The 14,056-nt window shown below is 42.2% G+C and overlaps 1 protein-coding gene across 3 annotated transcripts in view; it reads right to left on the bottom strand.

The window, feature by feature from the left end:
• Ranbp21 (exportin-5-like protein Ranbp21) overlaps positions 1-14,056 on the bottom strand; it is a 126,024-nt gene that overhangs the window by 30,274 nt on the left and 81,694 nt on the right. For all 3 annotated transcript variants that reach the window (XM_068362255.1, XM_068362257.1, XM_068362256.1), the window contains exons 8-10: positions 13,404-13,556; positions 12,998-13,237; positions 12,788-12,889 (exon numbers count right to left, since the gene is read on the bottom strand). In XM_068362255.1, coding sequence (XP_068218356.1) covers positions 12,788-12,889; positions 12,998-13,237; positions 13,404-13,556 — 495 coding nt within the window. The remainder of the gene's footprint in view (positions 1-12,787; positions 12,890-12,997; positions 13,238-13,403; positions 13,557-14,056) is intronic.

The following is a 14,056-nucleotide window of genomic DNA, read 5'->3' as shown; positions in this document are numbered from 1 at the left end:
GTAGAAGGGACCCTACCCTTGCTAAAATCAAGTGCCGATATGAGGTAATGCACTGATAGCGGCCTGCAGAAGCTTGTGTGTGAGTGGAACTAACAGTGTTGCTTGTCTTTAACATAGGAACTTAAGTACAGAACCTAATGTTCTTAAAGACTTACCCAATACCCTCCCTCTAAAAGGTATTGGGGACATAACAAAGTATTCTTCTATACTTAGGAGGCACAAGGGAAATGGGTCTTACCTACAGCGAGGTGAGGTCAGCTATGCTGAGGCTTGCGGAACTGTTTTCCCCACAGGGGATAAGGTGAAAGGAAGAAAGGAGCCAGGCATTCTTACTCATTCACCCCCAGACTAATCTGGGTAGCCTCAGCCCTCAACCCTCTGCTACTTGTCCATCAAGGAGCCTGAGGTGTTTAGACCATTTGTTGTGCGACCACCACAGGACCAATGGAAGACGTCTCCATGTTCTTGTGGGTTACGTCTTTGCAGGTAGTGGGTCGTGAAGGTCGATTGACGCTTCCACGTGCCCACTTAAAGTATCTGCACCACAGAGTAGTTTCTTGAACGCCAGGGACGTAGCAACGCCAGTGACGTTACGAGCTCTGGGTCTTAGGATGGAGGAGAGTCTAGATTAAGAGTAACCTCAATTGCCTTCCGATCCCAGAGGGGAAGGAAAACATTGAGGTCCTCCTCTTGACCTTCCCCATGCTGGTCAACAGAGCTGACATACGGGGGCGAGCTTGTATCGTTCTTTTAAGGTAACCCTACAGACTCCTCACTGGATAAAACCCCAGTTGATAGGTTTCCAGTTACCGATCAAAGACTCTTTATTCGAAATGGGGTGCACCTAGGGTACAGCACACTCGGATTGAGTCTTGGCAATCCACTCAGGGACGCCGCTGAGGATTACTTCTCACTGTCTCCTAGGGTAGGGGCACCAGAGGTTGGATCATACAACACACTAACTCTCTTGGTCAAAAGCACAAGTGAGTAGAAAGGGTGTCTTCCATGTAAGAAAACGATCTGCTGCTGGGCCTAAGGTTCGTAGAGAGGGGTCTTCAGAGATTGAAGGACCCGAACCGCGTTCCCAGGAGGAGGTTGAGATCCGACAGGGACAAGTTATCTCAAACTTGCACAAGTAAAGGCACCGATGGAAGAGAATTCCCTTCCACGACATCTTTTCTGTAATCTGTTGCGAAAGGCCTCTCTGAGAGGGGTGGTGTAGGATCGTCCCAAGCGAGAAGTCGAAGCAAAGCTACAGCTTAGGAAAGCGTTAGCATGTGGCTGCTTGGAAGATCGTGCCGTGGCGGAAGATCGTGCCATGGAGGAAGATCCCTCGGAACTCCGTCAGGAGCTGTAGAAGGTCCGGGAACCATTCTTCGGGTTGCCATAGCAAAGCTATTGGAGCTTCGTCAGGGGCTGCAGAAGGTCTGGGAACCATTCTGCGGGATGCCATAGCGAAGCTATTGGAGTCATTGATAAGATCCTGCTTATCCTGACTTGGCTGAAGACTTTTTCACCAGTCTGAATGGGGGGAAAAAACGAGGTACATCTCAAGGCCGCCCCACCGATCTTGGAATACTTCTTGTTTGAGGTCCTGGGGAACGGTCGGGTGGAAGCCTGAAGATCAGGGCCGTTGCGAGCATAACCACAGTCGGGGACCCCACAAAGTTAAGACTTTGTTGGATACAAGAAGATTCCAAGACAATAGGAGCCCACTATCTGGGTGGTTTTGCAAGCACATTCCTATACCAGGAATGATGCGAGCGATGGGGGCAACTAGTTGTCCTCTGTCCATCTAAGGCTTCGTACTGTTAGATGGTTCTCTAAGAGAGGTGAATGCTAGTACCTTTCTGAATCAGACCAACAGACGAGGATTGAATGGTATGGCATATGCCCCCCCCCCCCCCTCTCTCTTTTGATGCATTATAGAGAGCATCAGGTCCAGAAGGAAGACGAGAAGACAGACCTCTTTGCGGAAGCTATCGTCTGCCACCCATCATCCGCGGATTGTCCAGCGGTGAGGGCAGGGAGTGAATAGCAATAAACACGCCTTGAGATGATGTTCAAACGTGTAACCAATTGCACATTCTTGTAACAAAGGGGAACAGCCTGTTCTCCCTCCAACTGCCACTAATCCTGTGTGGTTGGCCGAATAAGACCGATACCAAACGGTAAACCAGTTAATCAGTACAGCTTATATTATAATAGCGAATCTCCATAGAGGGGATTGAGACGTATCTTCAATCTATTGTTGGGTGGTAAAGAGCATAAGTGTACTACGGAGTAGTAACACCGAACTGTATGCATGATAAGTATACATGCGTAGTTCGACTTGAAAGTCGTGTCCGGAACTCAGTTGGAGAACGTTGGAAATGTTCGTAACGGAGGTTTCTCCTTCTTAGGACAAAAACATTCGTACTTCTCCGTCTCCGATCGGTAAACTAGCATTTATATTAAATGTTCCCTACTAGGGAACACAAATGCTTCTGAGAAGTTTCCAGCCAAAGCCTTTGTAGGAGACTAAGACTTCCGATCGGGAGAAAGGAAAAAATGCCTATAAGGAGACGGAACGTAAATGCCGTATGTCTGGCTACAGAAAAGTAGTCAAGTAATGTACTGAATAACCTGGTCTCATTAAGGGATATAAATAAACAACTTAATAGAACGGAGTTCTAATTGGAAGATGTATATAGCACTTATTGGCAGAGAGATCGCTTGCAAGCAAATATGTACTTGTCCATTTGCGCTAGCGCATGCGTATTCTCTGCCTCCAGGAAAAGTTTGCAACGAATCCGGTTTTGGGAATAATGTATATGCGACGAATCGCAACATTATTGCCGAAAGAATTTTGATCGTAGACTAACTGTAATATTTTCTTGAATGAGAGCGAATATGTTCTCAAACAAAATATACAGTTATAGAGGCGATCATTTCCTCTTTGGTTTACCCCTCCTCTGTAAGTGAGGGGCTAGCCAGGGTTCATTACACAGAAACAGATGTCTGATTACCCATGGGCGGGGTTTGAATCGTTCGTAACGTAATGAAAAGATGCCCACGCTATTGCTATCGTTCTTTAACGTTAGCTAACAGTGTTCCTTCAGGACTAATTGTTCGAAACAATGGCGCGCCACAGGATGTTCAAGAGCATGGCGAGCAACAGGATGTTCGCTCATATGGCACGCCAAAGGATGAACCCGCGCGTCATGATCGCCATTTTGCTTGCGTGCGCAAACGGTCGTGCGCCAAGTCGGTCGTGCGCGCCAATTTGGCCGTGCGCGTGAGAGTTCTCAGGTTGGTAAGAGAACTGATTGCTACGCTCACCCGAAGGTTCACGATAGCTTGTGTTGTGTGAGCGCAAACGATCAACACAATGAGAGTTTGGAAACTCTCTGTCATAAAAAGAATGACTCAGGTCACGAGAACCCGAAGTTCAGCGTGAACTGTGTTGCGCGAACCCTAAGGGTCAGCGCAACGAGAAACTTTCCTGTCACTAAACACCGAAGTGTCGGAGTGACTAAAGTTACAAGAGCCCAAGGGTTCTGCGTAACTAATGTTACAAGACCCCGAAGGGTCAGCATAACGAGAAACCGAAGTTTCCTTGTCACAAAACACCAAAGTGTCAGTGACTAAAGTTACGAGAGCCCTAGGGTTCAACGTAACTGATGTTACGAGACCCCGAAGGGTCAGCGTAACGAGAAACCGCAGTTTCCCTGTCACAACACACCGGAGTGTAAGAGTGACTAAAGTTACGAGAGCCCAAGGGTTCAGCGTAACTAATGTTACGAGACCCCGAAGGGTCGGCGCAATGAGAAACCGAAGTTTCCCAGTCACAAAGCACCGAAGTGTCAGAGTGACTAAAGTTACGGGAGCCCAATGTTACTGCATAACTAATGTTACGAGACCCCGAAGGATCAGCGTAACAAGGAATCAAGGTTCCTCTGTCACAAGACCCCAAAAGGTCGGCGTGATTGATGGTACATGTTCCCGAAGACTCAATGTTACCATCGTTATGAGAGCCCGAAGGTTCAGCGTAACTGAAACCCGAAGGTTTCGAGCAGAGTCCCGAAGGACTCCTACTGTCATGAGAACCAGCAGGATCAACATGACGAGAACCCGAAGGCTCAAACGATCACGCCAGCCCAAAGGGTGATCGAACGAGACCCCGAAGGATCAAGAACCAGCAGGTTCAAAATAACACCTCCACATAAGAGGTTTGTTCTCCCGAAGGAGAAAGTCGCTTAAGAGAAGGCTCTCGCTCCGCCCCTGAAGGAGAACCATAAGCGTAGGGATAACCTGCTTCGGAGAAAGCTCTGCCACCGCCCCTGGTAGATCAGCAAGCTCCTACAAGTTATTTCTCGCGAACGAGAGGGAAGTTCTCCCGAAGGAGATCGCCTAAAACAAGCTTTTTCCCAGCTCTATGGGAAAAGAGCGTAGGCGTAAGAAACTCTCTCCCGCGAACGAGAGAGAAGTCCTCCCGAAGGAGGACATCGCCTAAGGCAAGCTTTCTCCCAGCTCTATGGGAAAAAAGCGTAGGCTTAATAATCTCTCTCTCTCGCAAACGAGAGTGAAGTCTTCCCAAATAAGGACATCGCCTAAAACAAGCTTTCTCCCAGCTCTATGGGAAAAGAGCGTAGGCGTAAGAAACTCTCTCCCGCGAACGAGAGAGAAGTCCTCCCGAAGGAGGACATCGCCTTAGGCAAGCTTTCTCCCAGCTCTATGGGAAAAAAGCGTAGGCTTAATAATCTCTCTCTCTCGCGAACGAGAGTGAAGTCCTCCCAAATAAGGACATCGCCTAAAACAAGCTTCTCTCAGCTCTATGGGAAAAGAGCGTAGGCGTAAGAAACTCTCTCCCGCGAACGAGAGAGAAGTCCTCCCGAAGGAGGACATCGCCTAAGGCAAGCTTTCTCCCAGCTCTATGGGAAAAAAGCGTAGGCTTAATAATCTCTCTCTCTCGCAAACGAGAGTGAAGTCTTCCCAAATAAGGACATCGCCTAAAACAAGCTTTCTCCCAGCTCTATGGGAAAAGAGCGTAGGCGTAAGAAACTCTCTCCCGCGAACGAGAGAGAAGTCCTCCCGAAGGAGGACATCGCCTTAGGCAAGCTTTCTCCCAGCTCTATGGGAAAAAAGCGTAGGCTTAATAATCTCTCTCTCTCGCGAACGAGAGTGAAGTCCTCCCAAATAAGGACATCGCCTAAAACAAGCTTCTCTCAGCTCTATGGGAAAAGAGCGTAGGCGTAAGAAACTCTCTCCCGCGAACGAGAGAGAAGTCCTCCCGAAGGAGGACATCGCCTTAGGCAAGCTTTCTCCCAGCTCTATGGGAAAAAAGCGTAGGCGTAAAAAATCTCTCTCACGAACGAGAGAGAAGTCCTCCCGCAAGAGGACATAGCCCAAGTAAAGCTTTATCCCAGCTCTATGGGAAAAAAGCATAGGCGTAAACAAAAGTCACTCTCACTCTCACTCTCTCTCTCTCTCTCTCTCTCTCTCTCTCTCTCTCTCTCTCTCTCTCTCTCTCTCTCTCTCTCTCTCGCGCGAGAGAGAGAGAGAGAAGTTCCCCTCGAAGGAGGAACATCAAGTTGAAGGTTGACAGCGAATGCTACCTCGTAATGAGGGCAGCTCACAAGCTACCACATGTGTACTACGTCACTGTTACCTGTAAAAAAAAGAAAGTTGTTATCAATTACAATTCATGCTCCGTTGTACAAAATATACTATTCGGGGAATAAGTCACCTTCCTTGTAAGACAATTCCTCGAAAGGGAGCTGAACTGTTATAAACTTTAATTCTGTAATGAAACAAACACACGGCAGTGCTGAGAACCTGCCGAAAGACAACCTTACGGCGGAGGCAGTTGGATACCATGTCAACAGCACTAAAGTTACACGTATCTAACAACGTACATTTCCATTTATACATATATACACTCAAATATATGTAAGATAAATGAAAACACACAAGAAACCAAAAATAAAAATAAATGAAAAAAATCAAGGCCAGTCTATGAGGGAGAGAAGGACAGCATGTCCGTCCTCTACCGAGCCAAAAAGTAAAGTGGTTACTCAGCCGAGAGGTGTGAATGAGCGGGGTAGCCAGTCTACCCCACCCCCCACCTGCTAATTAGCTGATGGGGTAGTTATCCCTCACTAAAATTATCATGGCTCGTCTTTCAGCTGCGCCGAAAGTAATACCCTATTATAAATAGCGAAGGTTTGTATCTGTGCCGGAACAACTATCAATTTGCTGAAAAAAATTTTTTACTATCAAGGGATGTGGGTGCTCCTCCTCGCTAATTTAAAACTTGTACATAAATTTATAAACAAATGGCATACATGAAGTTCGAAACATAACCAAAGCACACAAACTATGGATAAAAATTAGAAAAGTTTAATGAAAACAACAGTACTGACAAGAGAAATGAAAGTGAAATAAAAATCAACTGAATTCAGATAACCTCATAAAGAGGTTCTTCAGCCAAATCACTTAATCTTAAGATTAATTGGTGACCTGGTAGTAGGATATCGGAGATAGAACAACTTGGAAACGGCTCTCTAGAAATAACGACCCTGCATAGCAGGAAAAGCTTTAGTCGAAGAAGAAATAGTAGTATCCTTGCCTGGTGATAGCCAGACTGGGGTTCAAGTCACCCTCAAACTCGTTAGTTCCTTTGGTTGCTGCTACCTCACCATCCTCGTGAGCTAAGGAGCCTATAGGTCAAGCTGCCGAGTCATCAGCTGCCACTGCCTGGCACTCTTTGATCCTAGCTTGGGTGGAGAGGGGGTTTGGGCACTGATCATATGTAATATGGTCAGTCTCTAGGGCATTGTCCTGCTTGATAGGGCAATGTCACTGTCCCTTACCTCTGCCATTCATGAGCAGCCTTTAAACCTTTAAAGTGAATACAAAAGACCTGTAACATATTTGGAAACATAAATCTACTTCAAATTACTAAGACGGGGACTAAAGTATCCTATAATAAGGTTCTTCACTGATTTTAAGCAAAACTATTCTAAAACAAGGTTCTTCACCGTTTTTAGGTTAAAGTATTCTATAACAAGGTTCTTCACTATTTTCAAGCTTAAATATTCCATAAAAAGATGTGTCACTGTTTTTAAGCTCAAGTATTTTGTAACAAGGTTTTTCACTGTTTTAAAGCTTCAATTTTCTATAACAAGATGTTTCACTGTTTTCAAGTTAAAGTAATCTAACACAAAGTTCTTCACTATTTTCAAGTTAAAGTATTCTATAACAAGGTTCTTCACAGATTTTAAGCTAACTATTCTATAACAAGGTTCTTAACTGTTTTTGAGCTGAATTATCCTATAACAAGATTCTTCACTGTTTTTAAGCTTAAACATTCTATAACAAAATGTGTCACTATTTTAAGTTTAAAGTATTTTAAAACATGGTTCATCACTGTTTTTAGCTTTTAAGTATTCTATAACAAAGTTCTTTGCTGTTTTTAAGCTAAAATAATCTATAACATGATGTGTCACCATTTTTAAGCTAAAATATTCTAAAAAAAGGTTCACTATTTCTAAGTTAAGTTATTCTATAACAAGGTTCTTTACTGTTTTTAAATTAAAGTATTCTAAGACAAGGTGCTTTAATGTTTTCAAGCTAGAATATTCTATAACAAGATGTGTCACCGTTTTTAAGCTAAAATATTCTACAACAAAGTTCACTATTTTTAAGTTAAGTTATTATATAACAAGGTTCTTCGCTGTTTTCAAGCTTAAGTATTTTATAACAAGGTTCTTCACTGTTTTAAACTCAAGTATTCTATAACAAGATGTGCCACTGTTTTTAAGCTAAGTATTCTAAAACAAGCTTCAATATTTTTAACGTAAATTATTCTATAACAAGGTTCTTTACTGCGTTTAAGCTAAAGTATTCTATAACAGTGTTCTTCATTGTTTTTAAGCTGAAGTATTCTATGACAAAATTCTTCGCTGTTTTTAAGATCAATTATTCTATAAAACGTATTCTAAAACATGGTTCTATCTTCACTGTTATTAACCCCGTCACAACAAGGCAGCAGATCTGCCCTCAGATATTTGTCACCATTGGATATACGTACATGCTCGCTTACCCTATAATAACTTACACTTCCATGTTTACTCGTTTTACTACTGATTACAGAATACATTTTTCAAAAGTCTGCTTTATTTTGTAATGTATTTCACTCTAAAACAAGCAAAATATTTTTTCTCTTTATTGTGAAGTGATTATAAACAATTTTTGAGAGAGAGAGAGAGAGAGAGAGAGAGAGAGAGAGAGAGAGAGAGAGAGAGAGAGAGAGAGAGAGAGAGAGAGAGAGAGAGAGAGATCTTTTATTCCACCTTGCAAATGACTGTCACCGAGAGTGAGAGAGAGAGAGAGAGAGAGAGAGAGAGAGAGAGAGAGAGAGAGAGAGAGATGATCGTTAATAGACATGGCAGTTGAGTAAAAAGGAATAAAATAAGAAAAAACAAATCTTGCCGTGTGTCAACAATTTAGATTACTGGTAAAATGTTTTGGTGACATTGTGGGTGGGAGTCAGAGGAGAACCGATGATGGTTGAAGAACGCTACACAGTACTTTCGGTGTGATTTGAACACGTATGTCAACATAAAAATAAACAAAAATAGACCATACATAATCACGAATTAGGACTAAAATCGCAAATGTTTCAGTTGGTGGTGGGATGAGATGTGAGGATCCTTACGTCTCTAAGCTAAGGGTGTCATAGGAAGTTTGAGTAGTCTCAGGTAGAGAAGGTCGCCATTGGCTAGAGAGAATAGTGTGAGTCTACATGGTAACAAAACAGATTAAAATAGCTCTTACAGAAGCAGGAATAAAGGCTAGAATCCCAAAAACATCGTTGGTTGGCTAATATCAGGGAGGGGAGGAGATTTTTTAGTAAAATTTCCTGAGTGTAAATTGTATGATATACGACCACGTAGGGACGGGACGAGGGGGCTAGGAACCTCCTTCTCCTGTATCTACATCCTGTGAGACATCGAAAAAGAGATGGAGCTGGGGGGAGAGTGACTGCTCCCCGCACTCTAGTTTTGGGGTGTTTGAATGTGCGTGGATGTTGTACGATAGAGAGTAAAAGATGTGAAATTGGAAGTATGTTTAGGAATAGAAGGATGGATGTATTGGCCTTGTGTGAGACGAAGATAAAAGGAAAGGGTGAAGTGATGTTTGGTGAAATGTCTGGTAGAGTGTCTGGGATTGAAAGGGGAAGAGCGAGAGAGGGTGTGGCTTTATTGCTGAGTGAATGGATGACAGGTAAAGTAGTGGAATGGAAGGAGATATCATCTAGGTTAATGTGGGTAAGGGTTAGGTTGGGTAGGGAATGTTGGGCGTTTGTCAGTGCGTATGGGCCAGGTAGTGAGAAAAGTGAAGAAGAGCGGAATGAGTTCTGGAATGAATTAACTAGGTGTGTAGAAGGACTGGGTAGAAGGAATTATGTAGTTATCATGGGTGACTTAAATGCTAGAGTGGGCGCTGGAGAGGTAGAAGGTGTCATTGGGAACTATGGCGTACCAGGTGAAAATGAGAGTGGTGAGAGACTGGTAGATATGTGTGTTGAGCAAGAGATGGTGATAAGTAATAGATTTTTCAAAAAGAAAGATAACAATAAATATACATGGGTAAGAGTGGCCAATGGAAGAGTAGTAGAAAGGGCATTAATGGATTATGTGTTGATAACTAAAAGAATGTTTGGAAGATTGAAAGACGTGCACGTGTTTAGGGGTATGGCTAACGGTATGTCTGATCATTTTTTGGTGGAAGGAAAATTAGTTGTAGCAAAAGAATGGGGGAATAGAGTAGGTGGATGTAAAAGGGAGCTAGTGAGGGTTGAAGAGCTAATAAAACCGGGGGTAAAAAGTAAATATCAGGAAAGGTTGAAAATGATATATGACGAAGTGAAAGTAAGAGAAACTGGCAATTTAGAGGAGGAGTGGAATTTAGTAAAAGAAAATTTTGTTGGGATTGCAAGTGATGTGTGTGGAAAGAAGGTTGTTGGAGGCAGCATGAGGAAGGGCAGTGAATGGTGGAATGAAGAAGTGAAGGTAAAAGTGAAAGAGAAAAAGAGGGCTTTTGAAGAATGGCTGCAGAGTAATAGTATAGAGAAGTATGAAAAATATAAAGAGAAAAATGTGGAAGTAAAGCGCAAGGTACGTGAGGCAAAGAGGGCAGCTGACCGGAGGTGGGGTCAGGGATTGGGTCATTCATATGAAGAGAATAAGAAGAAGTTTTGGAAAGAAGTGAACAGAGTAAGGAAGGCTGGCTCAAGAATTGAAGAGACAGTGAAAGATGGAAATGGAAGGTTGTTAAAAGGAGAGGAGGCAAGGAAAAGATGGGCAGAATATTTTGAAAGTTTACTGAATGTTGAGGATAATAGGGAGGCAGATATAATTGCTGTTGCAGGTGTTGAAGTGCCAGTGATGGGAGATGAGAATGAGAGAGAGATTACAATAGATGAATTGAGGAGAGCACTAGATGAAACGGGAGTAGGAAAAGCATCTGGTATGGATGGTGTGAGAGCTGAGATGTTGAAGGAGGGGGGTGTGACTGTACTTGAATGGTTGGTGAGATTGTTTAATAGGTGTTTTGTGTTGTCAATGGTACCAGTAGATTGGGTTTGTGCATGTATTGTACCACTATATAAGGGTAAGGGAGATGTGCATGAGTGTTGTAATTCAAGAGGTATTAGTTTGTTAAGCGTAGTTGGAAAAGTGTATGGTAGAGTAATGATTAATAGGATCAAGGATAGTACAGAGAATGCAATCTTAGAAATACAGGGTGGTTTTAGAAGAGGTAGGGGTTGTATGAATCAGATTTTTACAGTTAGGCAGATATGCGAGAAATATTTACCAAAAGGTAAGGAGGTGTATGTTGCGTTTATGGATCTGGAGAAAGCGTATGATAGAGTTGATAGGGAAGCAATGTGGAATGTGATGAGGTTATATGGAGTTGGTGGAAGGTTGTTGCAAGCAGTGAAAAGTTTCTACAAAGGTAGTAAAGCATGTGTTAGGATAGGAAATGAAGTGAGTGATTGGTTTCCGGTGAGAGTGGGGCTGAGACAGGGATGTGTGATGTCGCTGTGGTTGTTTAACTTGTATGTTGATGGAGTGGTGAGAGAGGTGAATGCTCGAGTGCTTGGACGAGGATTAAAACTGGTAGATGAGAATGACCATGAATGGGAGATAAATCAGTTTTTGTTTGCGGATGATACTGTACTGGTTGCAGACACAGAATTTGGAAGTGTGTGTGAGAGAAGGAAGTTGAGAGTTAATGTGGGTAAGAGTAAGGTTATGAGATATACGAGAAGGGAAGGTGGTGCAAGGTTGAATGTCATGTTGAATGGAGAGTTACTTGAGGAGGTGGATCAGTTTAAGTACTTTGGGTCTGTTGTTGCAGCAAATGGTGGAGTGGAAGCAGATGTACGTCAGAGAGTGAATGAAGGTTGCAAAGTGTTGGGGGCAGTTAAGGGAGTAGTAAAAAATAGAGGGTTGGGCATGAATGTAAAGAGAGTTCTATATGAGAAAGTGATTGTACCAACTGTGATGTATGGATCGGAGTTGTGGGGAATGAAAGTGATGGAGAGACAGAAATTGAATGTGTTTGAGATGAAGTGTCTAAGGAGTATAGCTGGTGTATCTCGAGTAGATAGGGTTAGGAACGAAGTGGTGAGGGTGAGAACGGGTGTAAGAAATGAGTTGGCAGCTAGAGTGGATATAAATGTGTTGAGGTGGTTTGGCCATGTTGAGAAAATGGAAAATGGCTGTCTGCTAAAGAAGGTGATGAATGCAAGAGTTGATGGGAGAAGTACGAGAGGAAGGCCAAGGTTTGGGTGGATGGATGGTGTGAAGGAAGCTCTGGGTGATACGAGGATAGATGTGAGCGAGGCAAGAGAGCGTGCTAGAAATAGGAATGAATGGCGAGCGATTGTGACACAGTTCCGGTAGGCCCTGCTGCTGCCTCCGATGCCTTAGATGACCGCGGAGGTAGCAGCAGTAGGGGATTCAGCATTATGAAGCTTCATCTGTGGTGGATAATGTGGGAGGGTGGGCTGTGACACCCTAGCAGTACCAGCTGAACTCGGTTGAGTCCCTTGTTAGGCTGGGAGGAACGTAGAGAGTAGAGGTCCCCTTTTTGTTTTTGTTTCTTTGTTGATGTCGGCTACCCCCCAAAATTGGGTGAAGTGCCTTAGTATATGGATGGATGGGACGACCACGTGTCGTACTCATTACATTAGTACGATATATAAGTAATTTTAACTTCCACATGATTTACACTGTATTTGTAAATGACATATCCAGGAAGTCGTCATGAGCATCTAAGTGCAAATTTTGATGTCAAGCGATGTCATTGTAGTGATGAGGTTAAGGTCCCTTCATTTAAAGGACTCCCGGACATAATATTACCTTAATGCTTTGAGTGACATTAGATGTAATTTCTGTTCAGTATTTCTACTCCCTTCAGCACTATTCAACAAAATTTACATCCAATAATTAACTATTTTCTTATTTATTATTTACATATAGAAAAATTTTATAAAATACAGTATGCAACATTACATACAATAGAAATTAAACTCATTCAACTATACAGTAATAAATTTGATAAAATCCTATCTTACATAGTTCTTGTGCTGAGTTACATAAAAAGTAAAAAAAAAAGGGCCTCGAGGTTGGGTACCAAATCATTTAGTGAAGGGTTGGTGCTCATAGGGTTAACAACCTGACCTCCTTAGCATTTGAGCTCCCAAAGGAACAAATATAAAACAGTACCTTACCTTATAAAAAAATTGAGAATAATCTTCATCAGAGTCAAAATCAAAGCGAGAATACTGACAACTGTCAGAATCATTTTTTGAAGGATACCCATGCTTGATAACCTGAAAAAAATTAAAGGTTACATCAGTCTCACAAACATTTGGCATATAGAGATACTGTACATCATTTAACAAACTAATATACAGGTAATAAAAATACTTCAAACCAACCTTTCGAGAGACAATTTCTATCCACGATGGAATTACAGAATTAAAAGCTTCACTTTCACATATGCTCTCATGACGGAACATTGGGCCCCAAAGATTATTAGTGTAGTTGTAGATAGTAAGACTTGGATGATTGGAAAAAGTCAAAATTACTTTCAGGTATATATTAAAGTTTGCTGGCTCTGTAACATCAGCTTCTTTCCCCCATAATCCACAAAGCTGACTACCTAACACAGTAAGAACCTGTAAAAGAGAAAATTGTTATGAATAACAAAAAAATCTTACATCTCAAGATGAAATAGAATTACCTCAAAGAACAAAAATTATATTGTCAAATAACCTCCCTTACTTGCACGAGTATCTTCAAAAACATTTAATAACCATAAGCTGCTGCTTCAAAGTTTTTTACCTGTGTCAGAGTCTTCAAGAATCTATAATTTCCCTCGCTGAGAGGTCCATTAACAGCATCAACAGCAGCTTCAAAAATAGCTGAAATTGGTTCCTTGTGGAAAAGTAACAAGACAGGACGACGCTCTTCCGGTTTCCCCTTTCGGCTCACAATCTGTGAAAGGAAGCATGAACCTGATCTCTATAAACTTAGGACCAATGACTTCCTATCTTTAAATGAAAAAAAAATTACCATCAAGCCAGTAAAATACATTTAAAAGTTTACAAAATTCCGTACATTACTGTATACTGAACCATCAGGACATGTAAAATGTTATTTTTATTAATAAAATAAATTTTTGAATATACTTACCCGGTGATCATATAAGCTGCAACTCTGTTGCTCGACAGAAAAACCTACGGTCAAAATACGCCAGCGATCGCTATGCAGGTGGGGGTGTACATCAACAGCGCCATCTGTCGAGCAGGTACTTAGTACTCCAAGTAAACAAAGAACCAATTTTCTCCTCGGTCCACTGGGTCTCTATTGGGGAGGAAGGGAGGGTCCTTTAATATATGATCACCGGGTAAGTATATTCAAAAATTTATTTTATTAATAAAAATAACATTTTTCAATATTAAACTTAGCCGGTGATCATATAAGCTGATTCACAC

The sequence above is a fragment of the Palaemon carinicauda genome, chromosome 38, assembly GCF_036898095.1.
Source record: "Palaemon carinicauda isolate YSFRI2023 chromosome 38, ASM3689809v2, whole genome shotgun sequence".
Taxonomy (NCBI): domain Eukaryota; kingdom Metazoa; phylum Arthropoda; class Malacostraca; order Decapoda; family Palaemonidae; genus Palaemon; species Palaemon carinicauda.
The sequence above is the reverse complement of the archived record's forward strand: the minus strand, read 5'-3'. Positions and strand labels throughout refer to the sequence as shown.